At 49.2% G+C, this 21,217-nt stretch overlaps 2 protein-coding genes across 2 annotated transcripts; both read right to left on the reverse strand.

Moving 5' to 3' along the window:
* Positions 1-968: 968 nt before the first annotated feature.
* LOC306798745 (uncharacterized protein) lies at positions 969-12,214 on the reverse strand (the record flags this gene model as incomplete). Its single annotated transcript, XM_079298949.1, has 7 exons — positions 12,118-12,214; positions 10,830-10,876; positions 8,258-8,472; positions 6,550-6,710; positions 5,262-5,308; positions 2,681-2,895; positions 969-1,133 (listed from the first exon to the last, which is right to left on the reverse strand). The coding sequence occupies exons 1-7, from the start codon at positions 12,186-12,188 to the stop codon at positions 969-971; spliced, it is 921 nt and encodes a 306-aa protein (XP_079155075.1). The 5' UTR covers positions 12,189-12,214.
* A 3-nt stretch (positions 12,215-12,217) lies between these two features.
* On the reverse strand, positions 12,218-20,882 carry LOC306798746 (uncharacterized protein; the record flags this gene model as incomplete). The annotated part of the gene is made up of 6 exons (XM_079298950.1): positions 20,772-20,882; positions 19,382-19,596; positions 17,674-17,834; positions 16,386-16,432; positions 13,824-14,038; positions 12,218-12,277 (listed from the first exon to the last, which is right to left on the reverse strand). The coding sequence occupies exons 1-6, from the start codon at positions 20,809-20,811 to the stop codon at positions 12,218-12,220; spliced, it is 738 nt and encodes a 245-aa protein (XP_079155076.1). The 5' UTR covers positions 20,812-20,882.
* Between the last annotated feature and the right edge of the window lie 335 nt (positions 20,883-21,217).

Consider the following 21,217-nt stretch of genomic DNA (forward strand, 5'->3'; position numbering starts at 1 on the left):
CTGGAGCCCAGGGGCTCCTACAGCCTCTCTGAAGCAGCAAGACCTGCTAAGCTGAGACATGAGTCTGTGGGCGGGGGGGGCAGCTACTTTGGTACCGCTGCTAAAGCTTGACTTTGCTTGCTCGTGCCTTACACTGGGGCCAGTCTCGTGCTACATGTATTCAGAGCTGTGCTGTGTCCAGAGAAGGATATTCCACCCCATTGCTCTTTCAAGAAAAAGGCTTTCTCCAACTCAGCTGCTAGGCAAGGATATCTAGATTGCACTTTAAAAGCCCTACCAAAGCTTTTCATTTGGAGCGATACTTCTGGGACACCTTTATTGTAACTACTTGGATAAATTGGACAGCTACATTTTCTCATGTATATTCAAGCCAGTATCTTTCCATCAGGAACAGTCCTTTAACTCTTCACGAGCACCTATGCTCCTTTGCTTTTAATTCCAGACATAAATATTAACTATTGATCATAGTCTACGTTTAAACTCCAAAATGTATCTGGGATCTCATTTCACAGTGCAGGCCAAGATACAGACAAGTTACACCTGCAGTTTACTGAGGCAGCGCCTGAATTTGCAGACACTTCTCCAGTAGGCAGTATTTTTCCAAACATATTCTTTTGGGTGCTGAAGGTGACAGTCAAGGATCACAGTATTCAATGATCTGCAGGATCCTGACCCATGCAATATAGTTCCCAAATGACACCACAAACATTACAGAGGGAATCAATAGTCAAGCCCAGCAGAAGACCCATCTTAGGAAGCTTTGAAGCCCTGCCTCCTCTTCCCCACCACTACCTCTGCTCTTGGGACACATGGTGTGGGATTTGACATTGGGCTGGATCATCAGAGATGGGCAAAATGGTGAATACACAGAGGTTTGCCTAAATACATGGGAGAGCTGTCAGTGCAAAGAACCTCACGAGGCAGGAAGAGTGAGCTGAGCAGCACAGTGGAGCAGTAGACATCTCTGCTTACCTCATCTCCTGAGACTCTTGGACATCCATCTGCAGAGAGCTGCTCAGAGACCCTGCAGCCCTGCCAACCATGGGACTTATTGCCTTGCGTATAGGGGGGTTCAAAGGGGGTCCCAGTGACCCCTTCTTCATAACCCCTTCAATGGAATACAGCAAGGAAGCCTGGAAAGAGTGGAAAAAATTTCTCAGATGAAGCATCCAGCCTTGCCCCCATTCACGGCCCAAGACATTTAGCCATGCTTTGAACTGGTACCTGTCAGGGATCGACAAGTCAAACTCATGGAGCAGCTTGGCCTAGGATGGGGAATGGAAAGGGAAGTGGCGAGGGAGAGACCATGCCCCAGTTTTTCCGCCTCTCTCCTTGTGCTCACTTCTCTGCAAGTGAGGCCACATTCACAGCTGGAATCCACATGTTTGGCATAAAGATGTTCTGGGGTGCCACTGTCTCCACTGGCCTTTTGGATGGTATGGGAATGGGTTTAGGCCACTATTTTCTCTCCCTGCTCCTTAGGCACCTCACAGCCACTGCTGATCTCCAGCCACGTCTCCGCAAAGCCATTCTGCAGGATGTCAAAACCTGCTTTTCTCAAGCCCCTCATTTCTTCTGCTCCTGTCCCTCCCTCTTACAGTTCCCCAGCAGCCTTTCAGCCCAGAAGCTGCTGAGCTCTTGGGATGACAGGTGCTCTCCAGCTCCCACACCTCCAGCATCTCAGGCTCACTGGCATTCAGGAAGTTCAGCAGAGTTCCCTGCCCTGCTGCTCTCTGGAAGCTCTCTGCCTGCCCAAGTTTCTCTGGGCCCCCATGTCATGGCCCAGAAGGGGAGTGGAGGCAGTGGGGGCAGATGCACACCCTTCCTTAGTATCCCATCATTTCTGGCACAGCTAGAGAGCCAAATCAGGACCTGTTCAAACTCCAGTGAAAGGATCAAATCCTGTCAGGGATACATCGGGCTCTTTCTCTGCAAGGCTGACATCAAGTACACAAGCCTTTGACTTGACCTTCTGTCTACCAAAGCTGTTGTTCATCTGCCTCCTCCTGCACCCCACGGCAACCCCAAAACAACTGCAGGTGCTGGCCCTGCTGCAAAGGCAATTGTGTGGCTGGTCTCTGGGCTGCTCTCCCCACGGCCACCTCCCATCCCTTCCCTCTGGACAAAGCCGTGCCAGAGCACACCGCTGCCCAGAAAGCTGATGAAGTCTAGAAATAGCATCAGAGGCAACTGTGCAGAAGGCCATGGCTGTACAACTCAGAAGCTGAGACAACTTGGAACTGACTTTGCAGGACTGCCTGTGCCAGCAAACACCTTTTTCCTTCCCAAGCACAGAGAGTTGACAGGAATCACCACTAAGACATAGACATGGTTCACAGATACCCATAGGTTACTAAATTTAGGAGGATTGCTTGGCCAAATTTGTCAACTTTAGCTGCTCTGCCTGCTTGTTGGGGCTTTCTCAGCCGGAAGGCAGAGCAGGAACCACAACAGAACCCAGAAACCATTCAAGGACCTCTCCTGCTATTGATACATGCTGAGGATGTGAAGTGCGCACTAAGTCCCCATTGCAAAGACAGCCTGAAGCGCAGTGTCCAGCTGAGCTCTTCCTTGGCTCCGCTGCTTCCCTGGGCTCTCGCCACAGGAAAAGTTCTCCAAGCTCTTCCTACAGCACATAAACTGAAAATCTACGGTACAGGACTTAACTTGGTCTCCTTACCTTATGTCCTTTTCCCTCTGAATTCAGCTCCTGACTTTTTCTACTGTCATCATCATAGCCGGTGCCCTTTTTCCCATTCTCCTGCTCTCCGCTGCACATCTTGTTTGGCTTGGTAGGAGGAAGGCTCTTCTGGATGGGAGGCAGCGGCTTGGAGGGAAGGAGCATAGAGGGATTTGCTGGGGAAAGCTTCTTGGCAAGAGGGTAGCCAGTCGGGCCTGCAAAGTAGAGACACAAAATGCAACAGAGGCTGCAATACAAACCAAAAGCATCTAAAGCTCCATATTGCATGGGACGCATTTTCTGGAAACTCCTAAATAGCTGCACAGGGAAACATGCTCCTGCCAGCAGCCCCTTGAGGCAGGCCAGGGGCACACCACATGCACAGAGTGCCCAGGGGAACAGCTTGGCCTCTGGGCTGCCGTGGGACAGCAGGGAGTCCAGAGCCCTGTGCTTTCCAGGAATGGCTCAGCTGCACATGCAGCCCTACAGCTCCTCTCCCTGCCCCACAGCTGAGCCACCCTACAGCTCCATGGGGCACTGGGAGCAGCACAGCTCATGGCAGGGGGCACCTGCAGGGCAGAACTGTTCCCTGGCAATGTGCACAGGCTCTCCAGGCTGGCACAAGACCCTTCCTCCTGCCAGAGAGTGGCTCAGCTGCCGCCTTACCTCTGTGTGAGGCTAAGCCATGCTCGCAAGGGAGCGGGTGAGTTAGGTGAACTCCCACCTTTACCATCAAGCCATCTAATGGATTAGGCATCCAAGGGGGTTTTGAATTATTCAAAAATCACTTTGTTTTTATTTTTGATGGAATTAGCGCCACTGTAATTCCTTTGAACAGTATGGAGCTGGCAAGACAGGAGTGAGAGCTTCTACTTCTTTGCTTATGTGTTACTCATTGCCTGTTCACGACTTCGGGATCCCTTTCCTTCCAAACAGTTGGCAAACCAGAGTGGTCTCCAGAATTTGACAATTATACCGAGGAAATAATTACATTCCATGGCTGGTTTTCATGGCCTTTCTGTCTGTAACTCCCGCTTAGTTCTGTGTTGGGTTTTGTTGGTTGCTTTTATTTCACTCTATAACAAAGGATGTGCTGGCACATGGCCAATGACGCCCCATGTTGGAAGGAAGACAAGCTCTGCACAACCCATTACATGTTCCCAGTGTTCAAGGAGCTCAAATCTGTAGGGAGCAAGTAGCCTTTAAACGTTCCACATTTGCTTAGCTTTGTTGCTCCATGAGTTTACTCCCTACTTTCTTTCTTGCTGAGACACCCCAACCAAACATTAACATGTCTTGCATCAGAGCATTTCTCATCATGGCAGTTAAAAACAATTCAAAATTTTCTTAATGGAAATGCCATAGAATGCATCAAGGAAAGATGGCCTTCCGTAAATCTCTATTATTTATCCCTGTAGATAGGCTACGTAATTTATAAAAGCACACCAGTTAGTTTTTATGATATAGATAATTTCTAGTCCAGAATGAGTCCGGCAAAAATGCCAACTTACTTACTGAGCAATACTTCTCCCTAGCTGCATTAAGCATTCCAGCTGCAGAACACCAATTAAAGAGTCATTCCAAAGGGGCTGTAGCCTGGATTTGGAAGAACTAACTCTGAGCAGAGGGACCAGTGGATCTGATCCCTTTTTCTGCATCAGCAAAGTTACTTCTTCAAGTCTCATATCATTGCATGCCAAGAGATGGCAAAGGAACAACAACAGACTTTCATGGAGGCTTTCAACTGGAAGGCATTGGCTGACACAGATGCACCAGAGACCACATTGTGTCTGGCACAATTCTACTTGTCAGGGATCAGGCAAGGCGGGGACGGGGGGACAAGTCAGTAGGAATCTCCTCTCCCAGCCTCAGCCTGTGTGTATGACACAGAGAGAGAGAGAGAGAGAGAGAGAGAGAGAGAGAGAGAGAGAGAGAGTCAGGCAAGAGATTTGTTATCGTGGACCTGCCATAGGTGGCTTTGGGCTTGTGCTGTCAGAGGATGACTAACTCAGACCCTGCATAGGCTGCATCCATTTGGAAGTTTCTTTCTCCTTAACTGGAAAATTCAAAATGACTTTCTGTCACAGGCGGTGTCCTTATTTCTCCATGTGCAAAACCAGGCAATGTCTGTGAATCTCCTTCAGATCTCAAAGGATTCAAAGCTCAGAAGCTGCCCCGAGGAAAGGTTTTCTCCTTCATAGTGCAGGAGGAAGGAATGGGGACATTTCTCATTTCATGCTAAATGCCTTCTTTTTCTCTATTAATTTTGACACTAGAAAGTCTGCACGGAGATAAAAGATATGTGCAGGACGAAGAGGAATGTTTCCTTTTCCTGCGCTGCATTTGTAGGGTCCCAAGATCCCACTCCAGCTCCTGCCACTCAACACTTCACACTGGAGGCATTTTTCACTGCACCACTGGAGCACACTCCCAGTGACTGGGCTCTGCAAGAGTTCACTGAGCGCATCAAGGAGTTGAAACGAATCTAAAGAAATTCTAAAAGGATGGTGTTTAACAAAGTGTTCAAAATGTCACCTCTGAGTCAACATGTCATTTTAGGACAGACATGCCCTGTACCTACCTGCATGTTCAGAGTTCTTCTCTTTCATTCTGCTGCTGGTTCTTGGCCTTGAGAAAATGGAAGACAAAAGAGCATATGAGGAAGGAGAAAGAGAAGGGAGGAAAGAGGTGTGGCATGAAAGGAGGCAAACTTTCCCAGCTTGGTCACTCAGATGAAGTGGGAAATGCAACACATCAACCCAACAAGATGCAAAGCTGACTAGCTGTCCTGAAGCTTTCAGTTGCTGCGGTCAGACAGAGCAGACTAATCTGCAGCTGAAACACAGCAATCATTTTTCAACTTGCATCCTAACTCCCCAGTTCTGCTGTCTCTCCTTCTGGAGCCCAGGGGCTCCTACAGCCTCTCTGAAGCAGCAAGACCTGCTAAGCTGAGACATGAGTCTGTGGGCGGGGGGGGCAGCTACTTTGGTACCGCTGCTAAAGCTTGACTTTGCTTGCTCGTGCCTTACACTGGGGCCAGTCTCGTGCTACATGTATTCAGAGCTGTGCTGTGTCCAGAGAAGGATATTCCACCCCATTGCTCTTTCAAGAAAAAGGCTTTCTCCAACTCAGCTGCTAGGCAAGGATATCTAGATTGCACTTTAAAAGCCCTACCAAAGCTTTTCATTTGGAGCGATACTTCTGGGACACCTTTATTGTAACTACTTGGATAAATTGGACAGCTACATTTTCTCATGTATATTCAAGCCAGTATCTTTCCATCAGGAACAGTCCTTTAACTCTTCACGAGCACCTATGCTCCTTTGCTTTTAATTCCAGACATAAATATTAACTATTGATCGTAGTCTACGTTTAAACTCCAAAATGTATCTGGGATCTCATTTCACAGTGCAGGCCAAGATACAGACAAGTTACACCTGCAGTTTACTGAGGCAGCGCCTGAATTTGCAGACACTTCTCCAGTAGGCAGTATTTTTCCAAACATATTCTTTTGGGTGCTGAAGGTGACAGTCAAGGATCACAGTATTCAATGATCTGCAGGATCCTGACCCATGCAATATAGTTCCCAAATGACACCACAAACATTACAGAGGGAATCAATAGTCAAGCCCAGCAGAAGACCCATCTTAGGAAGCTTTGAAGCCCTGCCTCCTCTTCCCCACCACTACCTCTGCTCTTGGGACACATGGTGTGGGATTTGACATTGGGCTGGATCATCAGAGATGGGCAAAATGGTGAATACACAGAGGTTTGCCTAAATACATGGGAGAGCTGTCAGTGCAAAGAACCTCACGAGGCAGGAAGAGTGAGCTGAGCAGCACAGTGGAGCAGTAGACATCTCTGCTTACCTCATCTCCTGAGACTCTTGGACATCCATCTGCAGAGAGCTGCTCAGAGACCCTGCAGCCCTGCCAACCATGGGACTTATTGCCTTGCGTATAGGGGGGTTCAGAGGGGGTCCCAGTGACCCCTTCTTCATAACCCCTTCAATGGAATACAGCAAGGAAGCCTGGAAAGAGTGGAAAAAATTTCTCAGATGAAGCATCCAGCCTTGCCCCCATTCACGGCCCAAGACATTTAGCCATGCTTTGAACTGGTACCTGTCAGGGATCGACAAGTCAAACTCATGGAGCAGCTTGGCCTAGGATGGGGAATGGAAAGGGAAGTGGCGAGGGAGAGACCATGCCCCAGTTTTTCCGCCTCTCTCCTTGTGCTCACTTCTCTGCAAGTGAGGCCACATTCACAGCTGGAATCCACATGTTTGGCATAAAGATGTTCTGGGGTGCCACTGTCTCCACTGGCCTTTTGGATGGTATGGGAATGGGTTTAGGCCACTATTTTCTCTCCCTGCTCCTTAGGCACCTCACAGCCACTGCTGATCTCCAGCCACGTCTCCGCAAAGCCATTCTGCAGGATGTCAAAACCTGCTTTTCTCAAGCCCCTCATTTCTTCTGCTCCTGTCCCTCCCTCTTACAGTTCCCCAGCAGCCTTTCAGCCCAGAAGCTGCTGAGCTCTTGGGATGACAGGTGCTCTCCAGCTCCCACACCTCCAGCATCTCAGGCTCACTGGCATTCAGGAAGTTCAGCAGAGTTCCCTGCCCTGCTGCTCTCTGGAAGCTCTCTGCCTGCCCAAGTTTCTCTGGGCCCCCATGTCATGGCCCAGAAGGGGAGTGGAGGCAGTGGGGGCAGATGCACACCCTTCCTTAGTATCCCATCATTTCTGGCACAGCTAGAGAGCCAAATCAGGACCTGTTCAAACTCCAGTGAAAGGATCAAATCCTGTCAGGGATACATCGGGCTCTTTCTCTGCAAGGCTGACATCAAGTACACAAGCCTTTGACTTGACCTTCTGTCTACCAAAGCTGTTGTTCATCTGCCTCCTCCTGCACCCCACGGCAACCCCAAAACAACTGCAGGTGCTGGCCCTGCTGCAAAGGCAATCGTGTGGCTGGGCTCTGGGCTGCTCTCCCCACGGCCACCTCCCATCCCTTCCCTCTGGACAAAGCCGTGCCAGAGCACACCGCTGCCCAGAAAGCTGATGAAGTCTAGAAATAGCATCAGAGGCAACTGTGCAGAAGGCCATGGCTGTACAACTCAGAAGCTGAGACAACTTGGAACTGACTTTGCAGGACTGCCTGTGCCAGCAAACACCTTTTTCCTTCCCAAGCACAGAGAGTTGACAGGAATCACCACTAAGACATAGACATGGTTCACAGATACCCATAGGTTACTAAATTTAGGAGGATTGCTTGGCCAAATTTGTCAACTTTAGCTGCTCTGCCTGCTTGTTGGGGCTTTCTCAGCCGGAAGGCAGAGCAGGAACCACGACAGAACCCAGAAACCATTCAAGGACCTCTCCTGCTATTGATACATGCTGAGGATGTGAAGTGTGCACTAAGTCCCCATTGCAAAGACAGCCTGAAGCGCAGTGTCCAGCTGAGCTCTTCCTTGGCTCCGCTGCTTCCCTGGGCTCTCGCCACAGGAAAAGTTCTCCAAGCTCTTCCTACAGCACATAAACTGAAAATCTACGGTACAGGACTTAACTTGGTCTCCTTACCTTATGTCCTTTTCCCTCTGAATTCAGCTCCTGACTTTTTCTACTGTCATCATCATAGCCGGTGCCCTTTTTCCCATTCTCCTGCTCTCCGCTGCACATCTTGTTTGGCTTGGTAGGAGGAAGGCTCTTCTGGATGGGAGGCAGCGGCTTGGAGGGAAGGAGCATAGAGGGATTTGCTGGGGAAAGCTTCTTGGCAAGAGGGTAGCCAGTCGGGCCTGCAAAGTAGAGACACAAAATGCAACAGAGGCTGCAATACAAACCAAAAGCATCTAAAGCTCCATATTGCATGGGACGCATTTTCTGGAAACTCCTAAATAGCTGCACAGGGAAACATGCTCCTGCCAGCAGCCCCTTGAGGCAGGCCAGGGGCACACCACATGCACAGAGCGCCCAGGGGAACAGCTTGGCCTCTGGGCTGCCGTGGGACAGCAGGGAGCCCAGAGCCCTGTGCTTTCCAGGAATGGCTCAGCTGCACATGCAGCCCTACAGCTCCTCTCCCTGCCCCACAGCTGAGCCGCCCTACAGCTCCATGGGGCACTGGGAGCAGCACAGCTCATGGCAGGGGGCACCTGCAGGGCAGAACTGTTCCCTGGCAATGTGCACAGGCTCTCCAGGCTGGCACAAGACCCTTCCTCCTGCCAGAGAGTGGCTCAGCTGCCGCCTTACCTCTGTGTGAGGCTAAGCCATGCTCGCAAGGGAGCGGGTGAGTTAGGTGAACTCCCACCTTTACCATCAAGCCATCTAATGGATTAGGCATCCAAGGGGGTTTTGAATTATTCAAAAATCACTTTGTTTTTATTTTTGATGGAATTAGCGCCACTGTAATTCCTTTGAACAGTATGGAGCTGGCAAGACAGGAGTGAGAGCTTCTACTCCTTTGCTTATGTGTTACTCATTGCCTGTTCACGACTTCGGGATCCCTTTCCTTCCAAACAGTTGGCAAACCAGAGTGGTCTCCAGAATTTGACAATTATACCGAGGAAATAATTACATTCCATGGCTGGTTTTCATGGCCTTTCTGTCTGTAACTCCCGCTTAGTTCTGTGTTGGGTTTTGTTGGTTGCTTTTATTTCACTCTATAACAAAGGATGTGCTGGCACATGGCCAATGACGCCCCATGTTGGAAGGAAGACAAGCTCTGCACAACCCATTACATGTTCCCAGTGTTCAAGGAGCTCAAATCTGTAGGGAGCAAGTAGCCTTTAAACGTTCCACATTTGCTTAGCTTTGTTGCTCCATGAGTTTACTCCCTACTTTCTTTCTTGTTGAGACACCCCAACCAAACATTAACATGTCTTGCATCAGAGCATTTCTCATCATGGCAGTTAAAAACAATTCAAAATTTTCTTAATGGAAATGCCATAGAATGCATCAAGGAAAGATGGCCTTCCGTAAATCTCTATTATTTATCCCTGTAGATAGGCTACGTAATTTATAAAAGCACACCAGTTAGTTTTTATGATATAGATAATTTCTAGTCCAGAATGAGTCCGGCAAAAATGCCAACTTACTTACTGAGCAATACTTCTCCCTAGCTGCATTAAGCATTCCAGCTGCAGAACACCAATTAAAGAGTCATTCCAAAGGGGCTGTAGCCTGGATTTGGAAGAACTAACTCTGAGCAGAGGGACCAGTGGATCTGATCCCTTTTTCTGCATCAGCAAAGTTACTTCTTCAAGTCTCATATCATTGCATGCCAAGAGATGGCAAAGGAACAACAACAGACTTTCATGGAGGCTTTCAACTGGAAGGCATTGGCTGACACAGATGCACCAGAGACCACATTGTGTCTGGCACAATTCTACTTGTCAGGGATCAGGCAAGGCGGGGACGGGGGGACAAGTCAGTAGGAATCTCCTCTCCCAGCCTCAGCCTGTGTGTATGACACAGAGAGAGAGAGAGAGAGAGAGAGAGAGAGAGAGAGAGAGTCAGGCAAGAGATTTGTTATCGTGGACCTGCCATAGGTGGCTTTGGGCTTGTGCTGTCAGAGGATGACTAACTCAGACCCTGCATAGGCTGCATCCATTTGGAAGTTTCTTTCTCCTTAACTGGAAAATTCAAAATGACTTTCTGTCACAGGCGGTGTCCTTATTTCTCCATGTGCAAAACCAGGCAATGTCTGTGAATCTCCTTCAGATCTCAAAGGATTCAAAGCTCAGAAGCTGCCCCGAGGAAAGGTTTTCTCCTTCATAGTGCAGGAGGAAGGAATGGGGACATTTCTCATTTCATGCTAAATGCCTTCTTTTTCTCTATTAATTTTGACACTAGAAAGTCTGCACGGAGATAAAAGATATGTGCAGGACGGAGAGGAATGTTTCCTTTTCCTGCGCTGCATTTGTAGGGTCCCAAGATCCCACTCCAGCTCCTGCCACTCAACACTTCACACTGGAGGCATTTTCACTGCACCACTGGAGCACACTCCCAGTGACTGGGCTCTGCAAGAGTTCACTGAGCGCATCAAGGAGTTGAAACGAATCTAAAGAAATTCTAAAAGGATGGTGTTTAACAAAGTGTTCAAAATGTCACCTCTGAGTCAACATGTCATTTTAGGACAGACATGCCCTGTACCTACCTGCATGTTCAGAGTTCTTCTCTTTCATTCTGCTGCTGGTTCTTGGCCTTGAGAAAATGGAAGACAAAAGAGCATATGAGGAAGGAGAAAGAGAAGGGAGGAAAGAGGTGTGGCATGAAAGGAGGCAAACTTTCCCAGCTTGGTCACTCAGATGAAGTGGGAAATGCAACACATCAACCCAACAAGATGCAAAGCTGACTAGCTGTCCTGAAGCTTTCAGTTGCTGCGGTCAGACAGAGCAGACTAATCTGCAGCTGAAACACAGCAATCATTTTTCAACTTGCATCCTAACTCCCCAGTTCTGCTGTCTCTCCTTCTGGAGCCCAGGGGCTCCTACAGCCTCTCTGAAGCAGCAAGACCTGCTAAGCTGAGACATGAGTCTGTGGGCGGGGGGGGCAGCTACTTTGGTACCGCTGCTAAAGCTTGACTTTGCTTGCTCGTGCCTTACACTGGGGCCAGTCTCGTGCTACATGTATTCAGAGCTGTGCTGTGTCCAGAGAAGGATATTCCACCCCATTGCTCTTTCAAGAAAAAGGCTTTCTCCAACTCAGCTGCTAGGCAAGGATATCTAGATTGCACTTTAAAAGCCCTACCAAAGCTTTTCATTTGGAGCGATACTTCTGGGACACCTTTATTGTAACTACTTGGATAAATTGGACAGCTACATTTTCTCATGTATATTCAAGCCAGTATCTTTCCATCAGGAACAGTCCTTTAACTCTTCACGAGCACCTATGCTCCTTTGCTTTTAATTCCAGACATAAATATTAACTATTGATCGTAGTCTACGTTTAAACTCCAAAATGTATCTGGGATCTCATTTCACAGTGCAGGCCAAGATACAGACAAGTTACACCTGCAGTTTACTGAGGCAGCGCCTGAATTTGCAGACACTTCTCCAGTAGGCAGTATTTTTCCAAACATATTCTTTTGGGTGCTGAAGGTGACAGTCAAGGATCACAGTATTCAATGATCTGCAGGATCCTGACCCATGCAATATAGTTCCCAAATGACACCACAAACATTACAGAGGGAATCAATAGTCAAGCCCAGCAGAAGACCCATCTTAGGAAGCTTTGAAGCCCTGCCTCCTCTTCCCCACCACTACCTCTGCTCTTGGGACACATGGTGTGGGATTTGACATTGGGCTGGATCATCAGAGATGGGCAAAATGGTGAATACACAGAGGTTTGCCTAAATACATGGGAGAGCTGTCAGTGCAAAGAACCTCACGAGGCAGGAAGAGTGAGCTGAGCAGCACAGTGGAGCAGTAGACATCTCTGCTTACCTCATCTCCTGAGACTCTTGGACATCCATCTGCAGAGAGCTGCTCAGAGACCCTGCAGCCCTGCCAACCATGGGACTTATTGCCTTGCGTATAGGGGGGTTCAAGGGGGTCCCAGTGACCCCTTCTTCATAACCCCTTCAATGGAATACAGCAAGGAAGCCTGGAAAGAGTGGAAAAAATTTCTCAGATGAAGCATCCAGCCTTGCCCCCATTCACGGCCCAAGACATTTAGCCATGCTTTGAACTGGTACCTGTCAGGGATCGACAAGTCAAACTCATGGAGCAGCTTGGCCTAGGATGGGGAATGGAAAGGGAAGTGGCGAGGGAGAGACCATGCCCCAGTTTTTTCCGCCTCTCTCCTTGTGCTCACTTCTCTGCAAGTGAGGCCACATTCACAGCTGGAATCCACGTTTGGCATAAAGATGTTCTGGGGTGCCACTGTCTCCACTGGCCTTTTGGATGGTATGGGAATGGGTTTAGGCCACTATTTTCTCTCCCTGCTCCTTAGGCACCTCACAGCCACTGCTGATCTCCAGCCACGTCTCCGCAAAGCCATTCTGCAGGATGTCAAAACCTGCTTTTCTCAAGCCCCTCATTTCTTCTGCTCCTGTCCCTCCCTCTTACAGTTCCCCAGCAGCCTTTCAGCCCAGAAGCTGCTGAGCTCTTGGGATGACAGGTGCTCTCCAGCTCCCACACCTCCAGCATCTCAGGCTCACTGGCATTCAGGAAGTTCAGCAGAGTTCCCTGCCCTGCTGCTCTCTGGAAGCTCTCTGCCTGCCCAAGTTTCTCTGGGCCCCCATGTCATGGCCCAGAAGGGGAGTGGAGGCAGTGGGGGCAGATGCACACCCTTCCTTAGTATCCCATCATTTCTGGCACAGCTAGAGAGCCAAATCAGGACCTGTTCAAACTCCAGTGAAAGGATCAAATCCTGTCAGGGATACATCGGGCTCTTTCTCTGCAAGGCTGACATCAAGTACACAAGCCTTTGACTTGACCTTCTGTCTACCAAAGCTGTTGTTCATCTGCCTCCTCCTGCACCCCACGGCAACCCCAAAACAACTGCAGGTGCTGGCCCTGCTGCAAAGGCAATCGTGTGGCTGGTCTCTGGGCTGCTCTCCCCACGGCCACCTCCCATCCCTTCCCTCTGGACAAAGCCGTGCCAGAGCACACCGCTGCCCAGAAAGCTGATGAAGTCTAGAAATAGCATCAGAGGCAACTGTGCAGAAGGCCATGGCTGTACAACTCAGAAGCTGAGACAACTTGGAACTGACTTTGCAGGACTGCCTGTGCCAGCAAACACCTTTTTCCTTCCCAAGCACAGAGAGTTGACAGGAATCACCACTAAGACATAGACATGGTTCACAGATACCCATAGGTTACTAAATTTAGGAGGATTGCTTGGCCAAATTTGTCAACTTTAGCTGCTCTGCCTGCTTGTTGGGGCTTTCTCAGCCGGAAGGCAGAGCAGGAACCACGACAGAACCCAGAAACCATTCAAGGACCTCTCCTGCTATTGATACATGCTGAGGATGTGAAGTGTGCACTAAGTCCCCATTGCAAAGACAGCCTGAAGCGCAGTGTCCAGCTGAGCTCTTCCTTGGCTCCGCTGCTTCCCTGGGCTCTCGCCACAGGAAAAGTTCTCCAAGCTCTTCCTACAGCACATAAACTGAAAATCTACGGTACAGGACTTAACTTGGTCTCCTTACCTTATGTCCTTTTCCCTCTGAATTCAGCTCCTGACTTTTTCTACTGTCATCATCATAGCCGGTGCCCTTTTTCCCATTCTCCTGCTCTCCGCTGCACATCTTGTTTGGCTTGGTAGGAGGAAGGCTCTTCTGGATGGGAGGCAGCGGCTTGGAGGGAAGGAGCATAGAGGGATTTGCTGGGGAAAGCTTCTTGGCAAGAGGGTAGCCAGTCGGGCCTGCAAAGTAGAGACACAAAATGCAACAGAGGCTGCAATACAAACCAAAAGCATCTAAAGCTCCATATTGCATGGGACGCATTTTCTGGAAACTCCTAAATAGCTGCACAGGGAAACATGCTCCTGCCAGCAGCCCCTTGAGGCAGGCCAGGGGCACACCACATGCACAGAGTGCCCAGGGGAACAGCTTGGCCTCTGGGCTGCCGTGGGACAGCAGGGAGTCCAGAGCCCTGTGCTTTCCAGGAATGGCTCAGCTGCACATGCAGCCCTACAGCTCCTCTCCCTGCCCCACAGCTGAGCCACCCTACAGCTCCATGGGGCACTGGGAGCAGCACAGCTCATGGCAGGGGGCACCTGCAGGGCAGAACTGTTCCCTGGCAATGTGCACAGGCTCTCCAGGCTGGCACAAGACCCTTCCTCCCGCCAGAGAGTGGCTCAGCTGCCGCCTTACCTCTGTGTGAGGCTAAGCCATGCTCGCAAGGGAGCGGGTGAGTTAGGTGAACTCCCACCTTTACCATCAAGCCATCTAATGGATTAGGCATCCAAGGGGGTTTTGAATTATTCAAAAATCACTTTGTTTTTATTTTTGATGGAATTAGTGCCACTGTAATTCCTTTGAACAGTATGGAGCTGGCAAGACAGGAGTGAGAGCTTCTACTTCTTTGCTTATGTGTTACTCATTGCCTGTTCACGACTTCGGGATCCCTTTCCTTCCAAACAGTTGGCAAACCAGAGTGGTCTCCAGAATTTGACAATTATACCGAGGAAATAATTACATTCCATGGCTGGTTTTCATGGCCTTTCTGTCTGTAACTCCCGCTTAGTTCTGTGTTGGGTTTTGTTGGTTGCTTTTATTTCACTCTATAACAAAGGATGTGCTGGCACATGGCCAATGACGCCCCATGTTGGAAGGAAGACAAGCTCTGCACAACCCATTACATGTTCCCAGTGTTCAAGGAGCTCAAATCTGTAGGGAGCAAGTAGCCTTTAAACGTTCCACATTTGCTTAGCTTTGTTGCTCTATGAGTTTACTCCCTACTTTCTTTCTTGTTGAGACACCCCAACCAAACATTAACATGTCTTGCATCAGAGCATTTCTCATCATGGCAGTTAAAAACAATTCAAAATTTTCTTAATGGAAATGCCATAGAATGCATCAAGGAAAGATGGCCTTCCGTAAATCTCTATTATTTATCCCTGTAGATAGGCTACGTAATTTATAAAAGCACACCAGTTAGTTTTTATGATATAGATAATTTCTAGTCCAGAATGAGTCCGGCAAAAATGCCAGCTTACTTACTGAGCAATACTTCTCCCTAGCTGCATTAAGCATTCCAGCTGCAGAACACCAATTAAAGAGTCATTCCAAAGGGGCTGTAGCCTGGATTTGGAAGAACTAACTCTGAGCAGAGGGACCAGTGGATCTGATCCCTTTTTCTGCATCAGCAAAGTTACTTCTTCAAGTCTCATATCATTGCATGCCAAGAGATGGCAAAGGAACAACAACAGACTTTCATGGAGGCTTTCAACTGGAAGGCATTGGCTGACACAGATGCACCAGAGACCACATTGTGTCTGGCACAATTCTACTTGTCAGGGATCAGGCAAGGCGGGGACGGGGGGACAAGTCAGTAGGAATCTCCTCTCCCAGCCTCAGCCTGTGTGTATGACACAGAGAGAGAGAGAGAGAGAGAGAGAGAGAGACAGGCAAGAGATTTGTTATCGTGGACCTGCCATAGGTGGCTTTGGGCTTGTGCTGTCAGAGGATGACTAACTCAGACCCTGCATAGGCTGCATCCATTTGGAAGTTTCTTTCTCCTTAACTGGAAAATTCAAAATGACTTTCTGTCACAGGCGGTGTCCTTATTTCTCCATGTGCAAAACCAGGCAATGTCTGTGAATCTCCTTCAGATCTCAAAGGATTCAAAGCTCAGAAGCTGCCCCGAGGAAAGGTTTTCTCCTTCATAGTGCAGGAGGAAGGAATGGGGACATTTCTCATTTCATGCTAAATGCCTTCTTTTTCTCTATTAATTTTGACACTAGAAAGTCTGCACGGAGATAAAAGATATATGCAGGACGGAGAGGAATGTTTCCTTTTCCTGCGCTGCATTTGTAGGGTCCCAAGATCCCACTCCAGCTCCTGCCACTCAACACTTCACACTGGAGGCATTTTCACTGCACCACTGGAGCACACTCCCAGTGACTGGGCTCTGCAAGAGTTCACTGAGCGCATCAAGGAGTTGAAACGAATCTAAAGAAATTCTAAAAGGATGGTGTTTAACAAAGTGTTCAAAATGTCACCTCTGAGTCAACATGTCATTTTAGGACAGACATGCCCTGTACCTACCTGCATGTTCAGAGTTCTTCTCTTTCATTCTGCTGCTGGTTCTTGGCCTTGAGAAAATGGAAGACAAAAGAGCATATGAGGAAGGAGAAAGAGAAGGGAGGAAAGAGGTGTGGCATGAAAGGAGGCAAACTTTCCCAGCTTGGTCACTCAGATGAAGTGGGAAATGCAACACATCAACCCAACAAGATGCAAAGCTGACTAGCTGTCCTGAAGCTTTCAGTTGCTGCGGTCAGACAGAGCAGACTAATCTGCAGCTGAAACACAGCAATCATTTTTCAACTTGCATCCTAACTCCCCAGTTCTGCTGTCTCTCCTTCTGGAGCCCAGGGGCTCCTACAGCCTCTCTGAAGCAGCAAGACCTGCTAAGCTGAGACATGAGTCTGTGGGCGGGGGGGGCAGCTACTTTGGTACCGCTGCTAAAGCTTGACTTTGCTTGCTCGTGCCTTACACTGGGGCCAGTCTCGTGCTACATGTATTCAGAGCTGTGCTGTGTCCAGAGAAGGATATTCCACCCCATTGCTCTTTCAAGAAAAAGGCTTTCTCCAACTCAGCTGCTAGGCAAGGATATCTAGATTGCACTTTAAAAGCCCTACCAAAGCTTTTCATTTGGAGCGATACTTCTGGGACACCTTTATTGTAACTACTTGGATAAATTGGACAGCTACATTTTCTCATGTATATTCAAGCCAGTATCTTTCCATCAGGAACAGTCCTTTAACTCTTCACGAGCACCTATGCTCCTTTGCTTTTAATTCCAGACATAAATATTAACTATTGATCGTAGTCTACGTTTAAACTCCAAAATGTATCTGGGATCTCATTTCACAGTGCAGGCCAAGATACAGACAAGTTACACCTGCAGTTTACTGAGGCAGCGCCTGAATTTGCAGACACTTCTCCAGTAGGCAGTATTTTTCCAAACATATTCTTTTGGGTGCTGAAGGTGACAGTCAAGGATCACAGTATTCAATGATCTGCAGGATCCTGACCCATGCAATATAGTTCCCAAATGACACCACAAACATTACAGAGGGAATCAATAGTCAAGCCCAGCAGAAGACCCATCTTAGGAAGCTTTGAAGCCCTGCCTCCTCTTCCCCACCACTACCTCTGCTCTTGGGACACATGGTGTGGGATTTGACATTGGGCTGGATCATCAGAGATGGGCAAAATGGTGAATACACAGAGGTTTGCCTAAATACATGGGAGAGCTGTCAGTGCAAAGAACCTCACGAGGCAGGAAGAGTGAGCTGAGCAGCACAGTGGAGCAGTAGACATCTCTGCTTACCTCATCTCCTGAGACTCTTGGACATCCATCTGCAGAGAGCTGCTCAGAGACCCTGCAGCCCTGCCAACCATGGGACTTATTGCCTTGCGTATAGGGGGGTTCAGAGGGGGTCCCAGTGACCCCTTCTTCATAACCCCTTCAATGGAATACAGCAAGGAAGCCTGGAAAGAGTGGAAAAAATTTCTCAGATGAAGCATCCAGCCTTGCCCCCATTCACGGCCCAAGACATTTAGCCATGCTTTGAACTGGTACCTGTCAGGGATCGACAAGTCAAACTCATGGAGCAGCTTGGCCTAGGATGGGGAATGGAAAGGGAAGTGGCGAGGGAGAGACCATGCCCCAGTTTTTCCGCCTCTCTCCTTGTGCTCACTTCTCTGCAAGTGAGGCCACATTCACAGCTGGAATCCACATGTTTGGCATAAAGATGTTCTGGGGTGCCACTGTCTCCACTGGCCTTTTGGATGGTATGGGAATGGGTTTAGGCCACTATTTTCTCTCCCTGCTCCTTAGGCACCTCACAGCCACTGCTGATCTCCAGCCACGTCTCCGCAAAGCCATTCTGCAGGATGTCAAAACCTGCTTTTCTCAAGCCCCTCATTTCTTCTGCTCCTGTCCCTCCCTCTTACAGTTCCCCAGCAGCCTTTCAGCCCAGAAGCTGCTGAGCTCTTGGGATGACAGGTGCTCTCCAGCTCCCACACCTCCAGCATCTCAGGCTCACTGGCATTCAGGAAGTTCAGCAGAGTTCCCTGCCCTGCTGCTCTCTGGAAGCTCTCTGCCTGCCCAAGTTTCTCTGGGCCCCCATGTCATGGCCCAGAAGGGGAGTGGAGGCAGTGGGGGCAGATGCACACCCTTCCTTAGTATCCCATCATTTCTGGCACAGCTAGAGAGCCAAATCAGGACCTGTTCAAACTCCAGTGAAAGGATCAAATCCTGTCAGGGATACATCGGGCTCTTTCTCTGCAAGGCTGACATCAAGTACACAAGCCTTTGACTTGACCTTCTGTCTACCAAAGCTGTTGTTCATCTGCCTCTTCCTGCACCCCACGGCAACCCCAAAACAACTGCAGGTGCTGGCCCTGCTGCAAAGGCAATCGTGTGGCTGGTCTCTGGGCTGCTCTCCCCACGGCCACCTCCCATCCCTTCCCTCTGGACAAAGCCGTGCCAGAGCACACCGCTGCCCAGAAAGCTGATGAAGTCTAGAAATAGCATCAGAGGCAACTGTGCAGAAGGCCATGGCTGTACAACTCAGAAGCTGAGACAACTTGGAACTGACTTTGCAGGACTGCCTGTGCCAGCAAACACCTTTTTCCTTCCCAAGCACAGAGAGTTGACAGGAATCACCACTAAGACATAGACATGGTTCACAGATACCCATAGGTTACTAAATTTAGGAGGATTGCTTGGCCAAATTTGTCAACTTTAGCTGCTCTGCCTGCTTGTTGGGGCTTTCTCAGCCGGAAGGCAGAGCAGGAACCACGACAGAACCCAGAAACCATTCAAGGACCTCTCCTGCTATTGATACATGCTGAGGATGTGAAGTGTGCACTAAGTCCCCATTGCAAAGACAGCCTGAAGCGCAGTGTCCAGCTGAGCTCTTCCTTGGCTCCGCTGCTTCCCTGGGCTCTCGCCACAGGAAAAGTTCTCCAAGCTCTTCCTACAGCACATAAACTGAAAATCTACGGTACAGGACTTAACTTGGTCTCCTTACCTTATGTCCTTTTCCCTCTGAATTCAGCTCCTGACTTTTTCTACTGTCATCATCATAGCCGGTGCCCTTTTTCCCATTCTCCTGCTCTCCGCTGCACATCTTGTTTGGCTTGGTAGGAGGAAGGCTCTTCTGGATGGGAGGCAGCGGCTTGGAGGGAAGGAGCATAGAGGGATTTGCTGGGGAAAGCTTCTTGGCAAGAGGGTAGCCAGTCGGGCCTGCAAAGTAGAGACACAAAATGCAACAGAGGCTGCAATACAAACAAAAGCATCTAAAGCTCCATATTGCATGGGACGCATTTTCTGGAAACTCCTAAATAGCTGCACAGGGAAACATGCTCCTGCCAGCAGCCCCTTGAGGCAGGCCAGGGGCACACCACATGCACAGAGCGCCCAGGGGAACAGCTTGGCCTCTGGGCTGCCGTGGGACAGCAGGGAGTCCAGAGCCCTGTGCTTTCCAGGAATGGCTCAGCTGCACATGCAGCCCTACAGCTCCTCTCCCTGCCCCACAGCTGAGCCGCCCTACAGCTCCATGGGGCACTGGGAGCAGCACAGCTCATGGCAGGGGGCACCTGCAGGGCAGAACTGTTCCCTGGCAATGTGCACAGGCTCTCCAGGCTGGCACAAGACCCTTCCTCCTGCCAGAGAGTGGCCCAGCTCCCACCTTACCTCTGTGTGAGGCTGAGCCATGCTCACAATTGAACCATTTTTTTTGGTGAACTCCCTTCTTTATCTCAATCTTTACATGTGCACTTTTGAAGCTTTAGTGGGAGTGTTGAATTATTGAGAAAATTTCTTTATTTCATTTTCATGGATTTTGCTTTTTTAAAGTTCCTTTGAACACTGTTGAGTTTGCAATTCTGAAAGGAAAGTTTCTATGCTACAATGATAAGAGGGGAAAATATTTTTCTACTTTGTGTTGGACTATTGTGAATACCCTGTAAAGACCCACACAGCTGTGACTTCTATTTTTGCAAACCACAAAGAGCTGTCAGCAAGCAGGGCATCCTTGATGTTGGTTTTATAGGTCTGTAATATCTACCTCAAACAGAGGTATAACAGGAGATTTATCTGAAGTGAGAGGCATCATTTATGGCAAAGAAGCAAACAGGACTTGCACCTCCTGACCATGTCCAGTTTGTGGTCAGCTGTGGCCACAGTCCCTGACCTGGCTAACAGTATGAGTGATTTGGCTACTGTTAAAAAGGAGAATGCAGTGTAAACTGATGACAGAATGTTGTGGTGCCATGGGTGTGTTTGCAGGGTCACCTGTAGCTGTTAGCCACCAACTCTGACACAGAGCCTGTACTGACCGCCATGAACCAATTTTCCCTGAAAGCTGGTGGTATTTTTCTCCATTTGGCTCGGGCCTTTTGGCTCCTTTCTATCCTCACCTTTTCCTTCTGTGGTCTTTCCTTTTCCAGTAAAATCCATGTTTGTACCCGTGCTTCTGCCTCGCAGAAGTATCTGGGGTTCAATTTGGGAACTCTCTGGGAGCAGAGAGCGACAGGAGCCTGGTCCCTATCCCTAGAACAAGGTGGGGTGACTCCAACTGCCAGCAATGGACACAGACAGAGCCAGATGTGTCTCCTGTTGCCGTGTCCGTGTCACCCACAACCTTCCCAGCCCCAGCGCGGGGCTGCCCCTTTGTGACACGCTCACTCGTGGTTCTCTCGTTTCCATGGCAACAGAACCCCCACCCCAACTCCATCCCTTTCCCTTCCCTTCCCAAGGGCAGCTAGCCCCGGGCCCGGCCTAGCCAGACCTGATGGTTTGTCTAGGAAGTTGATGCTTTCCAATACTACTTTTCAAGGCCTTTATTTCTGTAATTCCCACTCAG

Source organism: Erithacus rubecula, assembly GCF_903797595.1.
Source record: "Erithacus rubecula genome assembly, chromosome: 2".
NCBI lineage: Eukaryota > Metazoa > Chordata > Aves > Passeriformes > Muscicapidae > Erithacus > Erithacus rubecula.